Below are 17164 nucleotides of genomic sequence, written 5' to 3'. Positions count from 1 at the left end.
GACAGCCGAAAGGGGATGATGCAGGCTGACAGCCGTGCTTTAAAAAAAAAAAAAAAAAAAAAAAAAAAATCAGTAAATCAAATCAAATGTTTAAATTGTAGTTGTACGGTTTACAATGAGGACTTACATGCGGGATATTTTTGTGGATTTATTTTGAGTGTAACGAATATTATTTTTATTTATTTTTTAAAGAGGTGTGAGTTACATCACTGTTTTTGCTTGTCTTTTCTTTGTTTTTACAAGAACACACAAAAGTCAATAAATAAATAAACAATTAGGCACACGGACCTGCTGCATAAACAAATCTGAGTTTGAATATAGGCTATATATTTTTTGAATCAAAAATAATTTACGATTTTTAAATTAATTGCAAATGAATGAATACACAATTAAATCTAAGTCATATGCTGACCATTTTATGTTTCTTAACAATTTGTCAAAATTGAATAAAACTATCAGGAGTCCACATGAGAATGATAATTAAAAATTCAGCTGAGTGTAAACGGAAATACAAACCAGGCACATTTTTCTTACAGAGCATAAAAACAAATACTAATTAAAAAATGTTCATGTTATTATTGGCTGCTAAATTATTAATATTATTATAGTTTTGGCCATGCACTGTATTTGTTCATTTAAACATGAGAGTGATCTTTTGTTTATTTAACTGAAAACATGTTAACAATAAGTCCATTTCAAAGGTGAAGGAAAAATATATGCAAGGCCTTGAATCTGAAAAAGCAAATGTTGAAACTTCTTTGTGAAGGACAGAAGATATTTGAGCCCGAGTGATGTTGTCATTTCTGCTTTAAGGCTCTCTGGCTCGGATGGCCGCGGGCGAACACACGCTCAGAGATGGAGAAGAGAGAGGAGGTAGCCCATCAAAGCCCATTTGTGTTTTTACTGCACGGCGGTGCCATGTTTGGCCGACAGGCGGCGCTGCAAAACGGCAGATTATGAGTAGAGAGCACACAGACAGGGCCAGCCATGGTTGTAACACAGCAGCAGATACACTGGGGAACAAAAACCTACACCTTTTGTTTGAACGCAAAGAAAGTCTCAACTAAATCAATTTGTCTGCCAGTCAGAAAGAAAAACAGAAATATCTGAACAATTATTGAATCTATAAAAAAAACCTTAATGGGAATTTGACTAAAATAAAATCTCTACAAATTAATCTTCAGAAATTATCATTTATTCTAATTTATTTTTACATATTATTTATTATCCACTTGGTTCTTTAAATTTAGCACCACACCACCACTGATCCTTTATCTTTTGGTGCTAAGCTAAAGTGGGCTGTTTGGGGAATTTTCCTCAGTAACTTGAAACATTGTTTTTGCATTATTGTAACAGCAATTAAAAATGTAAGGACATTTTTGGCCTTCAAAATAAATTGTCCATATATAATTATAATCAGTTATTTTCATTTTAAGAGTGCATAAAAACCTCCACAACTAGTCTGGTTAAAAAAAAAAAAGTATTTGCAAATAAAGCTTGAAACGTTTTAAACTTGACTTGAACTGTTAGGACCACTAATGTAAATAAAAATGTGAGACCTTGTTGAGAGGCGACAACATACCCAGGAGACATGCGTTCTGAGAGATAATAGAGACAACAATAAACCACTGACTGGTATCACTATTAAAAGTGAAACATGGAATCAGTTTGTAACACAGGCAATCACACAAAAATCTAACAAAAATCAAAAATGAAATATTTATTACAGCATTTGTGACTGAACACCTTTTAAACATTACGTCACAGTCCTCATACAAGTATTTAATGTATTTTTGACAAAGCTTAAGGGAGACGGCATCTTATCATCTAGTGAGGAACACGTGCTGAAAAAGGAAGGAATTCATGGACATACAATATCAATGCCACAGCAGATCTGAAACTAGCAAAAACATTCTTTTTCAATTGAGGTAAACACATAGAATATCTAACATGAAACAATTAATAGACTGAACTCTGTACGAAGTTTGTTACAATATTCTCTCAGCTTTTTTTCCCCCCAAAAGCATTGAGTTCATAATTTAAGTTTTTTTTTTTTTGTCGTTTTTTTTTTTTTTTTTTTAAAGTTATAAGTTTTTTGGTGCATCAACCATCAAATGCTTCTTCAGTGCTGCAGGATCAACGTTTGTGTCAGTATTGTCCTTATGGCAAGAGAGTTGATCGGCAGATGAAGAAAGCGCCGTAGGATGTTGCTTTTCCACTTTTAAGCTTCCTTCAATAGGCTCTGACCAATGAGAGTCCAGGGTACAAAAAATAAAATAATATTAAAATAAAAATGTATAAAACCAACACAATCCAGTGCTTGGGCAATTCAAACAAAGAACGTTTTTTTTCCTTTAAAACCTACAGGGAAACATTCATTCATGAACCAAAGAAAAAAAGAGAAAAAAGAAGGGCATGACAAATGTTCAAACTGAATCTTCTGGAGAGATCCGGTGTCATTTAGCAGCCTTTTCCCATCATGCCCTGTTCTTATGAGGGACAGGACCTGATCGCCCTCTGTGGTTTGGAGCCTTTTTTGAGATGTTCCATCTTCTTATTGTTTTCTTTTTTTTTTTTTTCTTGTCTAGTGCTGTGCTGCGAGACAGTTTCTCCTCCAGGAAGGAGCACACACAGTGTGAGAGAGAAAAGGTTAACCTTTAATTCTAAAACTAGCTCAGGAAACATAAACCATGTGATCAACAAAAAATGCACAAGTTTTAACTTATTTATCTATACTTTTTATACTACAGTAGTTATAACTCTTGGAGTCTTTCTGTTGTTTCTCTTTTTTTTTTAATCTTCCAGAGTGATTTTTAGTTTCGAAGCGTTTGACATTAAAGTGTACTGAACATGTTTATGATGCTGTGTGTGAGTGAGTGTGCCAAAAAAGTGTGTGATTTTGAAGTGTGTCTGTGTGTTTGTGTGTGTGTGCATTTGTCCATTCTTTGCACACGTGTATGTCAAAACATCCTCTGTTGATCGTTACCAAAAGCCCAAGACTTTACAAAGTGTTCTTGTCAGCTTGGTCCTCCGTTTGGATGAAAGTAAGAAAATTGACAAGTCTTTTAAAAAAAAAAAGAAAGATTTATCACAGCTCATCTGGAATTGTGTTTCTTTAGTGTCAAATTCTGGTCAAAAGGGTTCGCTTTTTATTCTTAAAAATAGTCTCAAAATAGGATTTATTGTGGGCTGCTGACTTCTTCGCTTTTTTTTTAAACTGTTTTTCTTGTAGTAGCTGCTGTTGTCGTGGTAACAAAAAGTTCCCTTATACTATTGGGCATGGATGTCCAGGCCTTGTCCTCCAGTACTGGGGTCAATGGAGGTGAGCAAAGGGGGTCTCTGTGCAGACATGGTCATTCCTGGGTGCGAAGAGGGTCCTCCATGCATCAGCATGGCGTGGTGCGGGTGGGGGTGTGGGTGATGGTGGTGAGAGTGAGGATGATGAGGGTGGTGGGCGTGGTGGTCGGGCAGGTACGCGTGGAGAGGGTGTCCGTGTCGGAGCTGGGAGGGGTGGGAGGTCATCTGATGAGGGTTGGTATAGGTGGGCGGGGCCATGCTCATGCCCATAGGACCGCTCTGAGGTACGTAATCCCCTGGCATGCCTGGCAGACCTGAGAGGAAGTAAAAAAAAACAAAAACAGAAATGAATACATGCAGTCAATAAAACTATTTTGTCTGTCTCTGTTAACAGGCCTTAATTCAATTTATATACAACTCTGACTTCACAGGGCTTAGCAGGTTTTATGACACCGTGTCTTAGCTAACAAGTAAAGAGAGACGTCATTGGTCAGTCTATTTCAGGCCCATGGTGAGTGGTTTACAATGCCCAATAGCGTTGTGGTCAGGTCTCAGGTTGGAAAATGATCCTCAGTCATCCTCAGGCAGACACTGCAGTCCTGGAGGATGTGATGAAAACCAAGCAGGCGTATTGATGTGGAGAAGTGCTAATACTTTTTACAAGCCGAGCAGTCAATTCCCCGGCCGGCTTGAGTGACACTCTCTCACGGGGGGGGGGGGGGGGGGGGGGGGAACGCGTCTTTTTTGCGAACATATTTGATTTAGAATCCCTTAAAAGCAGTTTATTCAATAATGCAGGACTCAAGTTAGCTGCATCACCGAGACAACTAAGCATTAAAGACTTTGGTTCTACAAACTAAGCGCTGCTCTTGGATGCATGGTGTGTAGGTTTCTTTTTTTTTTTTGAAGGGGGCAGGAAACAGCAGCAAGACAAGAGTAGCAAAGATAAAAGGGAGTCAAATGGAAGAATAAAAAGAAAGAAAGGAAGAGCAGGTGGGGGACTTTGATGTCACTTAAAGATGGACTCTACTTCATATGTGTAGAGACCCCAGCATGCTGGATATCTCACACTGTGACAGGACCCGGGTCACACAGCCAGCTCCGCAGTGCCACTGTTTGCTGTTTGTTGTAATCAGAAAGAGGGGAAACAGGGAGGAAGTGGAGGGTTTTTTTGTTCCTGGAGCCAGGGGCTGGAGTATGGGAACATGGCTGCTCTACAGGGCCTGGACCTTGGGGAGAAACAAGTCAGAGCAGGGGGTCCCCCCCGCTGGAGCCAGAGGGGGCCTGGGTCTGGGATTGGGTCTGGGCCGGCCCTGCTTTGTAATGTGAACCCCTGGGGGATTAGAAGCTGTAATAGGAGGGGAGAGGTCGCTGCAAGGTCACTAGGCAATGCTCACTCTCTGCATTCCTCCACCTTAGTACACTGCAATTAAGAAATTACACTGGAGGGCCCCGGTGAGGGGAGGGAGAAGAAGAGGAGGAGAGAAAGGAGAGAGAGAAAGAGAGAGGGGGGGAAAAAAAAAAAGGGGGGACAGCAAAGGCCAAGATTAATGACCAGCCTCATTGGTTGAAAGCTGTTCCATTTTCTTATACTCCCCCTGTCCATGTCAGTTCATTTGAAATGCACATGTTTGTCAGAGCCGGTCTCTTAAAACCTCACTACCGGGGTCATAAACGAAATAAATCACTCAGGGTGCAGGAGTATGATGGGTGCCCTCACCTCCATATAACCTAGAGTGGCTCCTGTTAAAAGGCCCAACAGATGTTTTTGACACTGTAAGCTGGTAATCTCCAGTCTTGTAAGCTGCAGTCATTCCGTTAAGTAGATCTGAGACCCCCCCCCCCCCCCCCCTTTATTAACAAGAGTGGTAAAACCATCTGAAGACAATAACTGAGGCCTCTCTCTCCATCTCTGCATGCCTGCCTGCCTCCCCTCACTTCTGTTATGGCACAGCAGTCCTGCTCAATGGCTGGCCATAATTAAGTACCAAATACACCATATTGTGTGGCTGCGTAATCAAATCAAGAGAGGATAATATTCCTCTGTATTAAGCTATTAATGTAATTGGTCATGAAGCATAAAGTATGTTACGTAATTAAATACTCTCAAAATTATATAGCCCTATATTAAGAATTAGCCAACCTGAGCAAATGTTGTCTCTGTGTGGCTGTTTTAGGGAACATTGCTTCCTGATTTTTTTTTTTTCCCTGCTGCCATTAGCAAAGACAGGAGGGGATGAGAGACGGAAAGAGAGAGAGAGAGAGAGAGAGAGAGAGACAGAGAGAGGAGGTGAAATGATCTCTGTCGGCAGAATTGCCGCTGTGACCCTTTGGAAAATCCAGTCTCCATTTACATATAAAGGGTTCTTTTAATCAAGGTAAGTGTTATTATATTGTGCCTCATTGGGCAAAGGGAGTTTAGGTGTTAAAATAAAATCTCTTCTGCCCTGCCGCCTTCGGGATGTGATACGTCTTGATTTTTCAAATGTCAGCACTGTGACACTAGCGGGAGGCGGAATGGCCGGCTTAATCAGACTGCCGCCATTTAGCCGTATGGGTATGGGGATAGTGTGTGTGTGTGTGTGTGTGTGAGTGTAAGTGAGTGTGAGAGAGAGACACAGAGACTGTATCTGTGTGTGAGAAAGAGATCCCCTTCTTTTAAGATGCACTCATGCTTGTGTCTACAACCTTATAAATTTATCTCAATGTCTCCCCCGCTCTTGTCTGTAAGTCTCAGGTCAGACTGCACCCCCGCTAAATCGTCTCCCTCCAGTAAAAAATAATCAAAACACACAGCTCTCTCTCTCCCCCCCCCCCTCCACTTCATTCCTCCCTTTACACAGCTCAAACCAAACCCCCAGTGAAGGATCGGCCATGTCACCCACGGCCCGTATATCTCGCTCGGGGAGCGTAATGTACTGCGCTGTTCCCGTCTTTGCATATAAGATAATTTGGGCATCAATCCTTCCCCGGACAGATTTATGTCACTCGGAGGACAGTTTCACTTCTCCTTCTTTATCGCTTCACTGGAGCCTGCTTAATTTCTCCCCGTCAGCCCCTTCCCCAGGAGATGTTATTTTTTCCCTAAATGTCCAACATTTGCATTGGCTGTCCGGGATGGGGAGAGCGATGGCGCTGTTGTGATAAATAAATTTGTGCACGCCATGCCAGGTTGTCTTTCCCCCACTCCCCCCCCCCTCCTTCTTTCTGTTGTTGTTCCTGTTTGTCTGGCGCCACAAGTCAGATCCCCTCTGTCCCAGGACGAGCCCCCTTTTTTTTCCCAAGACGTGCAAACCCCCCCTTCCCTTTACCCCTTACACCATCCTGTTAAAACACCAGTGCATGCTAGCTTCAAGATAGATACAGTAGACTTTTTGCAAAATGATGGGCAGTGCAAGCATAGGTAGCGTTGATAAGGTGAAAGAGAATCACGCTTGAAAACAAAATAAAACCCACAGCCCAAAAGTGTATAAAAAAAAAAAAGAAAAACAAGGAAAAGAGCCCAGTACTTACTTCCCCCTTTTTCTTTGCGTTTTGCTTTACAAGATGGAGGTTACATGTAGTGCCATTGCCCATCCATGCCCATATTCATCCCCATTCCACTCATAGGCCCTGGAAGGAAGAGATAAACGCCAGGAAAAAAAAAAAGGTCAGCAGGAGTTTGAATCACAGAGAGGTCAGAGGAGAGCCACTGATAGAGAGGATGAGTTTTGGTTAGCTTTAGATGGAAAATGATTAGGGGAAAGGGAAGTGGGGAGATGTGAAGAAGTGGTTTAAAGGTTTTTTATCTTGCATTGCATCCCACAAATCCCTTTGTTATGATCAGTTGTGAAGGATTTGTTAGATTAGAGGAAATAAAAACAAGCAAGACAGACAGACAGGCGATAGTCAGGAGGTGCTGTATGTGAGGGGACTTTTTTTAAAGAATTGTTAGTGTGGTTGTGTTTCACTTGTTAGAGTTAGGTCTAGCTTGGGGACCTGCTCCGTGCTGAGGTCACTAAATCTCATGCTACAGACAAGTGGATCAGTGGTGATCAGCTCTGCGAGGAACCAAGGGTGAAACTGGTGTCTTAAAAAGCAGGCATGAGGTGCTGTGGAGGAGAGTCGGGCAGACTCACCGGCTGGTCGGATCCCCATGTGTTGCTGACCGTCCAGCACGAAGCTGCCCATTGGCTGGCCTTCCGGACTGTATGCTGCTCCTTGGCTCACTGAAGGATCAAGAAGAAAACCTGATTGTAGTCAAAACGTGGACATGAAAAAGGGAGGGAGGGAGGGTGGAAGAAGAAGAGAAAACACACCAGACAATCAGCAATTGTCCCAGCTTCAGCCCAAACATACTGTAAGACATTGTGCTCATGTTTGTGGACCGCATTGGCTGACGCGTGGCATGCAAACACGCATACAGTGGGTCCTCACGCATGCAAGCACACACACTCTTACGCACACGCACGCACACACACACACACACACACACACACACACACACTCAGCCAGTGTCATTCAAAACCACACACACACACAGGAGACACATTGTTCTCTAGCTGAGAGGAGAAAGCATGCAGTTTGACAGGATGAGAAGAATTTCTGCCATGGCAGGCTATTCTTTCACTCAGTAGTCATACAAACAACGTGATATACATGTCTACTCTTAAAAAGAGCAAACTAATCTGTATTCAATCAGAAACCTACAAAATGACTCTATTTGTTGAAGATTTTCCTGATTAATTGTCAAGATACACAAGTAATTAATTGCCTCTTGCTTTGTCTATTATTAGGCCTAATTAACTAATGCTCTTTGCAGACTGTAGAGCACAGTGTATTCTGCCACTATAACAGTATTATCTTGGATAATCTGTAATTCGTAAAGATTAGGGGGAGCTGTTAGTCATGCTGTTTTTGCACAGATTGTTGTTTGGCACAACATTTGTTGCACACTGAGCACAGGGATTGCAGGAAGAGTCACCCACGTATGTGAGTGTATCTCATTTTATCCATGGCTCACGTTTGTTTTTGTTTGTAAAAATGTTCACCCTGATGTGTAGAGACATTTTTTTTTCTCCTCCCAGAGACAAATTACTTGGCTTCTTTATTTTTTTGTAATGTCAAAGTCAATGAAGCTTAGGGTGACTGAATTATTCTGTGAGGAAACACAGTGGTGTGTTTACTACTTAAGTTTGTGCTTTTGTCTGTTATCTGACAGCAACAGAAAAATGGAAATAAATTGTGTTATCATTTAACAATATGACGTTTAATGTAATCTAATCTCCTTTTGATTAATCTAAATCTCCCTGCATTGGCTTTAGATCAAATGTTGGTTCTAAATCAGTCAAGGCTAACTCAATCCAAACCTCCTCTGTGACTAAAAATAGATTACTTGATAATACAATGATCATATGGGAATTTAAAAATGCAGTAGAAGAACTGAGACTAGCCCCATAACCCTGGACCGTTTTTTTTTTTTTAAAAGCCTAAAAAAGAGAGGATAACTCATAAATTGCTGCTAGCTTTTCGGGCACTCCTCTTGTGTCCAATTAGTAAATCACAGAGAGAGCGCTAATATAGCTCTCCCTCCACTTAGAATGGGAAATCTCCAATTAGAGTCAATCAGCAAACGGCCTGCACCGCTGCTGAACACATCTCATAGAGAAAATCGAAGGAAGGGAGAGGAAAAGGATTTTTTTTGGGGGGTATGTACATGTAGGGAGCCCCTTTAAAAAAAATCTGAGCTTCAGGCATGATGTTCATGCCAGTGAAGGATTTTAGAGGGGTGTCTTCATGCTGGAGACAGACAGACAGACAGAGAGAGAGAGAGAGAGAGAAGAAGTAGTCTGCTGTATGCTGGCTGAATTGTCCGTTTGTGTTTTTTTTTTTTTTTACCTGCTCGATTTGACTGGTCAATCATGGGCTGTACTATTCTTCTCCTGGCGTTAATGAACCTGGCGGAGAGGAGAGAGAGAAAAAGAGGAGAAAAACAAACGTTAAATCAGCGCTGCATTCACACACAGAAAGATTCATCACAAGCTCGCACAAAGACAAAACTGTGTAGCATGACTTAATGGCAACATTAGCCAGCGAGTCCTTGAGAGAGGCGCGCACAACAAAACCGCAACAAACAAAAGGGCAATTGTGTGCTGACTTGGGAACCCAGTGAGGGATACTTTTAATGTTCCTTATGATCTATTCCCCCCGCTTTTAATAAAGCTTTTGATTACGTTTGGTTGCTATGGGCACCAGGGAGACATTCCTCAAGTATTAAGTGCAGCTCGGGCACAGAGGAACCCTCACTGTGGCACATCCCTCTCTTTCTCTTTCCTTTTTTCCTGCAGCCAGTTCCACCCGGCAAACGCAGCACGTTTATATGAAGTACAGTGTCATGTCTGTAGCTCGCCCTCCAACACAATATTATGTCTGCAGTGTTATCACCCATTGGAATTTCAAAGTAAGCTTTACGTTAGCAAAGTGCAGCATACAAATGGCTCCTTTCATGACTCCCCACCATTCCACCCCCCCACCTCCAACCCTTCCCCTCTGTGGGACCCCCACTCTGGCTGCATTGTAGGGGGTTCTGCTCCCCTTCCAGCTGTCTAGAAATGAGGACCAGGCATGAGCCACTCCGTGCTTTCACAAGGTATTGTTATGTCAGCAAGCCCATCAATTAGGCTGTCTGAAGTTTTATCACCACCACAGCAGCGAATAAGTGCAGCTCCACAAAGCCTCCCCAGCCGGCCTCGCTCCTGTGGCTTTTCCAGTGTAAAGCCGGAGGTCATCTGGAGGTGAGTGCCAGCCAGGGGTGACCCTCTTTTTTTTTTAAAAAAAACTCAGAATGGGACGCCTTGGGCTGTGTCGAAGGCAAGCTGGCCACTCAGGCCATTCAAGCTCTCCACCTTTCTCTCTTTCTCTATATCCTCCTCTTTCACATGAAAAAAAAAAAAAGAATCAAGCATGGACTTAACGCTACAGGTATCACCATGTGGTTGATATTAAAGAGGGGTTTCAAATCACGTCAGAGCTGTCCAGCATGGAGTCCTTCAATGGTTCCAGAAAAGCGGAGAAGAAGAAAAAAAAAAAAAAAAGGCAGCACCGCCTTCTGCTAACATACGGGCCAGTGCACCATCAGTGGGGCTAAAGAACTGGTCATTAGAAGGAAGGGAGAGCTGGAACCAATTTGGGCTCCTAATCCCCCATGAAGCCCTGATACCTGCCCTTACCTTCTCCAATGAACTTAAACGCCTGTAATCTGCCGGGCTCAAAGTGACATGGTTAAATGTACAAAATGCACGGTCGGGAAAAGAAAAGACGCAGTGCTCATTTGCCGAGGGGCATCTAGAGTGCAGGTACGCAGGGGAGCCGCGGGCCCCCCGAGAGAAAAAAAAAGATGAAACACGTCCATATATGAGAATAAGCAAAAGAGAGAGATGGATTGGAAATGATATTATTGTAATTCGTGATTTAAGGGAGGCATAAAGGATAAAGTTTTATTAACTGTGAAAGTACTTTTCTGTAAGAAGAAAGGGGATGAAGCATTCTGAGATAGCTCTGCTGTCAGAAGTGCCGACGTTGCTTAAGAGAGAAAGACGTTTTGAGCATCAGAACCAGCTAAGCAAGAAAACAGTAATACATTCCTGTTATCACACTCCCTCTGTTAGACCAGATTGCGAAGCCTTTTCAGAAATACATGTCCCGCTTTCTCCCTTTCTAGACACACCAAGGGACTCAAAATCACAACCACATGCCTTCTTACCTATTCTGGGACATAACCATAAACACATAATATTAGGAATGTTCTTCCCAGGTGCTAAACTAGCCCATACGGTTTCCAGCGACTGCAGAGGAAATTCTCTATGGACTCGAGAGTAAGCTGAGTGAGATCAAAGTGCAGTTTCCAGGTTTCTTTTCTGACTTTTATCTTGAAATGTTCCTTCAAAAACCGTGTTCCTCCTCTTAGGCTTTAAACTTCTTTCAGGAAATGTAACACGCTAAATAAACGGGGAAAATGTTTCGCAAAGGAAGATGTTTGTTCTCATTGAAATGGTAATTTCTTGATGCACAAACATGTGGATATTTAATTTATTTCCTCCCTCTTCCTAAGCATTCCCCATTGGCTGACAACAACCATATCACACACACAAACACACACACACCTATAATGGCTCTGTTTTTGTGCGCTAAACAAGTTGCCACAGTAACCAGGAGGTGATGCGGTGAACTGTAGGGAGTGGGGGCTGACCGAGGGCCCCTCTCGTGGCCTTAGAGCACCTTTTATCAGCCCGAGTAAAGCCAATTGAGATTATCAGAGCCAGGCCTGATAACACTGTTTTCCCTCGACCCGTGAGCTGCTAATGGTGTGTGCTTAGAACAACACCACTAGGAATCCTCCAGAGATGAAGGCCGGTCGACCCGGGTGGAGGGATAGATAGATGGATGGATGGATGAATCTAAGGACCCATGCCCCCCCCCCCCCCCCCCCGAGAGAGACACAGAGGTTGACCACAGGGATTTGGAATTCCCAACCACTCGCTAAAACATGCGTGCACGCCGTAAATCCACACATCCACACCATGGACATGACCACAAGCCCCGCCAGTGTGTCTGTAGGCTAACCAGAACACAGGAGGCTCACAGGGGACACTAGCTAAAAAAAAAAAAAAAAAAAAAAAACCTCCAACCAAAAAAAGACCCATGTTTTATTATCTACATCTGGTGGTCTAGCTTATTATGGCCTGCCTCTGCTCAGTGTTAGAGCTCAGAAACACCAACACACACACACACACACACACACACATGAACACACAGTACACCTCTCAGCATGTGAACTCCATGCTGTCTTCAAACAAATAATTAAAGGCAAGGTTAGGGGGTCGTGTGGAGGTTATTCCTCAGGATAGAGCTCAGAATGTGTACATTACCCCAGGAGAAAGCGGTGCCGGTGGGGGCCGGCGGTCCACTGCTGTTTAACGTGGGCAGCTATTTCATTCTAGCCTTTAAAAACACATTTACAGTATGCACATGTCAGTCAATATGTGTGTGTGTGTGTGTGTGTGTGCATGTCAGCGCATTCTTCACACCCCAGCGCCAATTGGGCAACAGTAGCCCTTCTCGCTGACATGCCCTGAGAATGGTGTGAGTGGACACGTGTACAAACACATGTGTATGTACAAATGCAGTGGAAGGCTGAGGACCCCTCCTCCGTGACGACACAGACAGCGCTAAGTTTACTAGCGCCCGGTGTTGTGGCTGCGCAGGTGGCACAGGAACATAACAGACAGTTATGAATGATGGAGCCACGGCAGCAGGAGTCCACTTGACACAGGGTCTCTGCTAGGCTGGATCAACTTGGCATCCCTGGTTACTAATATCTGCTCACACACGCAGGGAGGAGGAGGAGGGGGTGGGGGGGGGATGGGACTTCAGAGAGGTGTTAAATGCCCTGGCTAGCATACAATGTTATGCTTTACCCGGTGGGGGTGGACAGGTTTAAGGGTCGGAGACGGAAGAAGACAACAAGGTCTGACAAGGAATTTAGGGAACTTACATAATCCTATACTGTTCATTACAACCCCTGTTTTAATAGATGGACTCTCTTTGAATGCTTCAAACCAGCTGCATCATGTGGAGATACAGTGGAAGGTTATTTAAAGTTTGAAGATGAAATCACAGCAAACCAGTCCGCCTGACTCAGTGCTTGCATTCATTCTTCGTTTTCTCATCTCAATCTGTCAGAAAGGCCTTGTTTCTGGTTAACTGACTCGCAGCCACACCTGGTAACTCGCTCCTGTTGTCAGCATTCCTTCCCTGAGAAATCGTCATGCCAAACCACCCTACCCTGGAGCATGGCCAACAGAGAGAGAGAGAGAGAGAGAGAGAGAGAGAGAGACAGATGAGACAGAGTGAGAGAGAGAGAGAGAGACTTTCTGTTTGTCTGGCCAATTGCTGTGGAGAGCAGAGGGAACTCAGCCAATCAGGAGTAGGGTCACTCGTTTGACGAGTTTGTGATGAAAGAAAGAAATGGAGCCAGAGCCAGAGAGAGAAACAGAGAAATACTGAACATGTCTTCTCCGAGAAACGAGCGTCAGGCCGCTCCAAATGTGGCTCTGCAGAGCGTGCAAAGAGAGGCGGCAGCTTTGAAAATTGCGACGCAAGGAATCGTTGACAGTTTATTGCCTTCACGGCTGACCTGCACATGCCCGTTTTCAAAGCTTCGTGTGCGAAGGCAGAGGGGCGAGTTTCCGTTTGTGAGTCATATTCCTGGGCCCCATGTATGTCTTTACGGGAAGATTAGATGCAACACAATCTGAACAAGAACGTGCTGAACTCAATCCCCGATCACTGCTCGCAAACATGGCCGTCCTCTGGTTCCTATTAAAGATCATTGCTTCCATACTTGAGCTTCAGACTGAAATAGAGATTCCAAACCTCCAGCGATTGAGTCACATTGAGTCACAACTCAGTGGAATCAAAGGAGGAAGGCTTTAGTTTGATCCCCTCCCTCCGAAAAAAAAAAGGAAAAAAAGAAAGACAGGCAGGCAGAAAGGAGTAGAACATTCAGTGTCCTTTGACCAGGAAGTGCATGCAAATTAACCCCATGAGGAGGGTGTGTTTTGTGTAAGCAAACACTAATTATGGTCCGTTCAGACGTTGGGGAAGTCTGGGGCTACTGAACCTCCAACACTGATCTACTGTAGTGTCAACAACACTGATTGAATCAGCTCACATGGTCCTAACAGGCCCCCCTGTAACAGTTTATACATAGCTTGCCACCAGACTGAACCCTCGGTATCTGTGGATTTATCATAAACTATGACAAAGAACCTTTCACAGGCTTCACTCCTCGAAGGACAAAACAGGTACGGTAGGAAGCTTCCTCGCGCTCGTCCTATCCTATGCACGAGAGTTTCCCCTTTTTTCCTATCCCTTCTTCCCCGTCTTTAAGTTAAAACAGGAGTTAAGAGACATAAGCCGGGCGAACATTACCTCACCCCCGTGTTTGATTTAGTGCAGATGTGAAGCAGAGCGAGGCGGGATCATTTTTTTTAGGAACGTCAGAGAGAGAGAGAGGGCCCACGTTTAGGGCAGCCACTGTGTTTACATAGTTTTACCTCCCTCCCTCTCTCTCTCTCTCTCCCTCTCCCTCTCTCTCTCATCCCCATGCACCCTCCCCACTCTTTTTGTCTGCCTCTCTAAGGGGCACTGTTTCACCTCTCCTCCATGGACTTTCACTGACCTGTTTTTCTTTCCTTTTTTATTACTCCACTCATTGCCCTTTTGTGGCATCTCCCCCCCCCTCCCCTCCCCTCCCCCCCCCCTCCTCCCTCCCTTCAGCCTCATATGAGTAACATTTGCACTGCTCTGTCAGTCTCGCTGCAGAAGTCATTCCTCTCTGAAACCCGGGGAGTACGAGTCATTAAGACTCGAGTGGAAAATCAGACAAAGAATTATATATTTGTGTTGCAAACTGACACGATTTAACGAGCAGCTAATTAAAATAAATCAATAGCACTGCGGCACACTCGCTCTCTCTCTCTCTTTCTCTCTCTCTGTGTCTCTCTCTTTTTTCTCGCTCAGATTTTCTGTCAGTAGGAACGAAGTGCAAAGCTGCAGCGGGGTGCGTTCCATTCTACTGACGGTTTAACCTGTAAAATAAATCTTCAACAACAGCCACAACGAGATTCTTTTTGACCTAGATTCAAATAACCGGCGATGACAAGCAGATCTTAGGCTTGTTTCATGGTGAAAATACAACAGAGGATCATTCAGCTGTTTTCTTCCTGGGACATTTAACAAATCTTTACAAGATGCTAGTTAGCTTAAAAAAACTGCTTTAATGTTCGCTGATAACTTCTCAATATCTACAGCTTACTACACACTGCATTTATAAATGTAATGTGCAGCTGTTCTTAGGCATTATCGTGCAGCTGACTTAACTGTCTTACTGCATGTATTCATCTTCACAGTTAATGCAGCATTAGCTTGCTAGCTAGCGTTGTTATGTCTCCTCTGCTTCTGTCTGCTTTTCTCTACTACCTTCACTCTTGTTGCTTCAATACAGCGTCAGAAATATCACTTGGTATATATTTTTGTTATATTTAATGCATGCTACTTTTACAATCCCTCTACCCACCACTGCATTGTTGACTTATTATTCCTTCCTTATTTGTGTTTATTGTCGATATTTGATGTTATGCTTTCGTACACAGAGAGCAGAATTCACCGAAAGTGAAGAATACCTGGCCCGTAAAGCTGAGACTGATTCAATACGATTAAAAAATGGGTTATTTTTTTAACACGGAGTCTTACTTTTTTGTGTGTACAGTCATACTATTTCAATGACAGAAATATGTAGTAAAAAAAAAAGCCAGTAGAAGCTCTCTAACCAACAACAGCAAGACAAACAACAAAAGAAACAAACATAGACATCTCTCCCCTCTATTTACCCTCCCATCTAACACCTTCTCCCCTCTCCCCCCTTGTCCAGTGAGGGCATGTCACCCCTGGGCCTTGCAGTCCAGCAGCCTGACCCCTGCATGGCGGGCTGTGCGGACCCAGCTGCTGACTGTCCGTCAAACACCTCCAGAGCAGCGTTGGGCCAGGAAGACCACGCTTGTTGCCCCTTTGATCCGGCAAGCAGCAGCTGCTGCTCCACACAGCAGCACTTTGTTCCTCTGTCTCCTCACCACACTCTGTCCTACGGCGCAAAAACACAGAATCCGGCGCAGAAGTGGAGGGAGAGAAAGGAGAGGTGGAAAAAAAAAAAAAGTGGGGTTTATGAAGGGGTGGGGGGGATTAAAAAAAAAAAAAAAAAAAAAACTTGCCCGTTTTTTCCTCACTACAACATCAACAAGCTCTGACAACGGCAGCAGGGTTTTTCTTGGCCCCGACACAGCTCTCAGGCATCTCCGTCTTGATGCTTCACCCTCCCTTCTCTTTTAAGAGATATGATAGTTATTGTTCAAATCAGCCAGAGTGAATGGAATGGGCCGAGGCCAAGCCTGCCCCAGGCGTCAACACACCTGTATGAAAGAGGCCTTATTGTAGCAACCCAGCGTGGCTAACCTGCCCTAGCTCTACCTGCTTTCTGATGCGAGGTATGAGGGTGGGATCGTCTAATCTGTCTCTTCCTGTCTCCGAGACAGTCCCCTAATATTTCCCGTCATTAACCTCCCTTTTCCCTTGGAGCCTGACACCTCTGCCCTGGAATGTTTTTGTAATGTTTTTATTTTTTTTTACAACAGATCTGGGGATTAAGGAAAGAGTTCATCCAAATCTCCTTGTTTCTCCCCTAAGAGAACACCTTATTAGCGTGCATAGGTGCACAAACAGTTTTCTCTGCCAGCCCGGGAGCTGAGGGACCAACAGTTGTGTTTTGCGTTGTTTGAAGAGTATCTGAAAAAACATCTTACATTTGTCAATATTAGCCCCTCGTCAAAGGTTCCAGCACATAGCGCATGACAGAGGCCGTCAGCGCTGGAAGGTAGCGCTGATTCCTCCGCACCTCACCTTTTGGGTGGGTGAGGGCTTCCTGCTTTCATGCAGGGCCAGCAAGAAAATGGAGTGTATAGGCATGCTGGCAGGCTGGCAGACACACACAGAGAAGAACAGAAAGAAAGAATGAATCCTGCTCTATCATTAACCTCACTACCCATCAGGCCTCCTGAGATGAGTGGGTGTGCTTACAAGATCGCCCTATTTTCTCACTTGTGAAGAGTGCCACCCCTATTGCCCAGATCCCCCCCCCCCCACCCTCCCAATGCTCAGCCTCTTGGGCTTTTTGCAAATCTTTACAGGGAGGGCAAGTATAATGTCTGTTTCCATTCACTTTTCACTCCTATCATACAAATGTGTGACTTTTTTTTTTTTTTAGCCCCCTCCT

The 17164-nt window shown here is 43.9% G+C and overlaps 1 protein-coding gene across 13 annotated transcripts in view; it reads right to left on the bottom strand.

The window, feature by feature from the left end:
• Positions 1–1705: 1705 nt before the first annotated feature.
• Positions 1706–17164, bottom strand: part of meis2a (Meis homeobox 2a) — an 80408-nt gene continuing 64949 nt past the window's right edge. For 5 of the 13 annotated variants that reach the window (XM_029278214.2, XM_029278216.2, XM_029278219.2 and 2 more), the window contains 3 exons: positions 9175–9233; positions 7416–7526; positions 1706–3611 (listed from right to left, as the gene is read on the bottom strand). In XM_029278214.2, the coding sequence (XP_029134047.1) occupies positions 3271–3611; positions 7416–7526; positions 9175–9233 (511 nt within the window). In that variant the 3' untranslated portion in view covers positions 1706–3270. Of the gene's footprint in view, positions 3612–6810; positions 6910–7415; positions 7527–9174; positions 9234–17164 lie in introns of all 13 variants that reach the window. The other 8 variants (XM_029278222.2, XM_020638684.3, XM_020638686.3 and 5 more) reach the window with 3 other exon arrangements.

Source organism: Labrus bergylta, chromosome 18, assembly GCF_963930695.1.
Source record: "Labrus bergylta chromosome 18, fLabBer1.1, whole genome shotgun sequence".
Taxonomy (NCBI): domain Eukaryota; kingdom Metazoa; phylum Chordata; class Actinopteri; order Labriformes; family Labridae; genus Labrus; species Labrus bergylta.
This window is presented reverse-complemented; position numbering and strand designations above follow the sequence as displayed.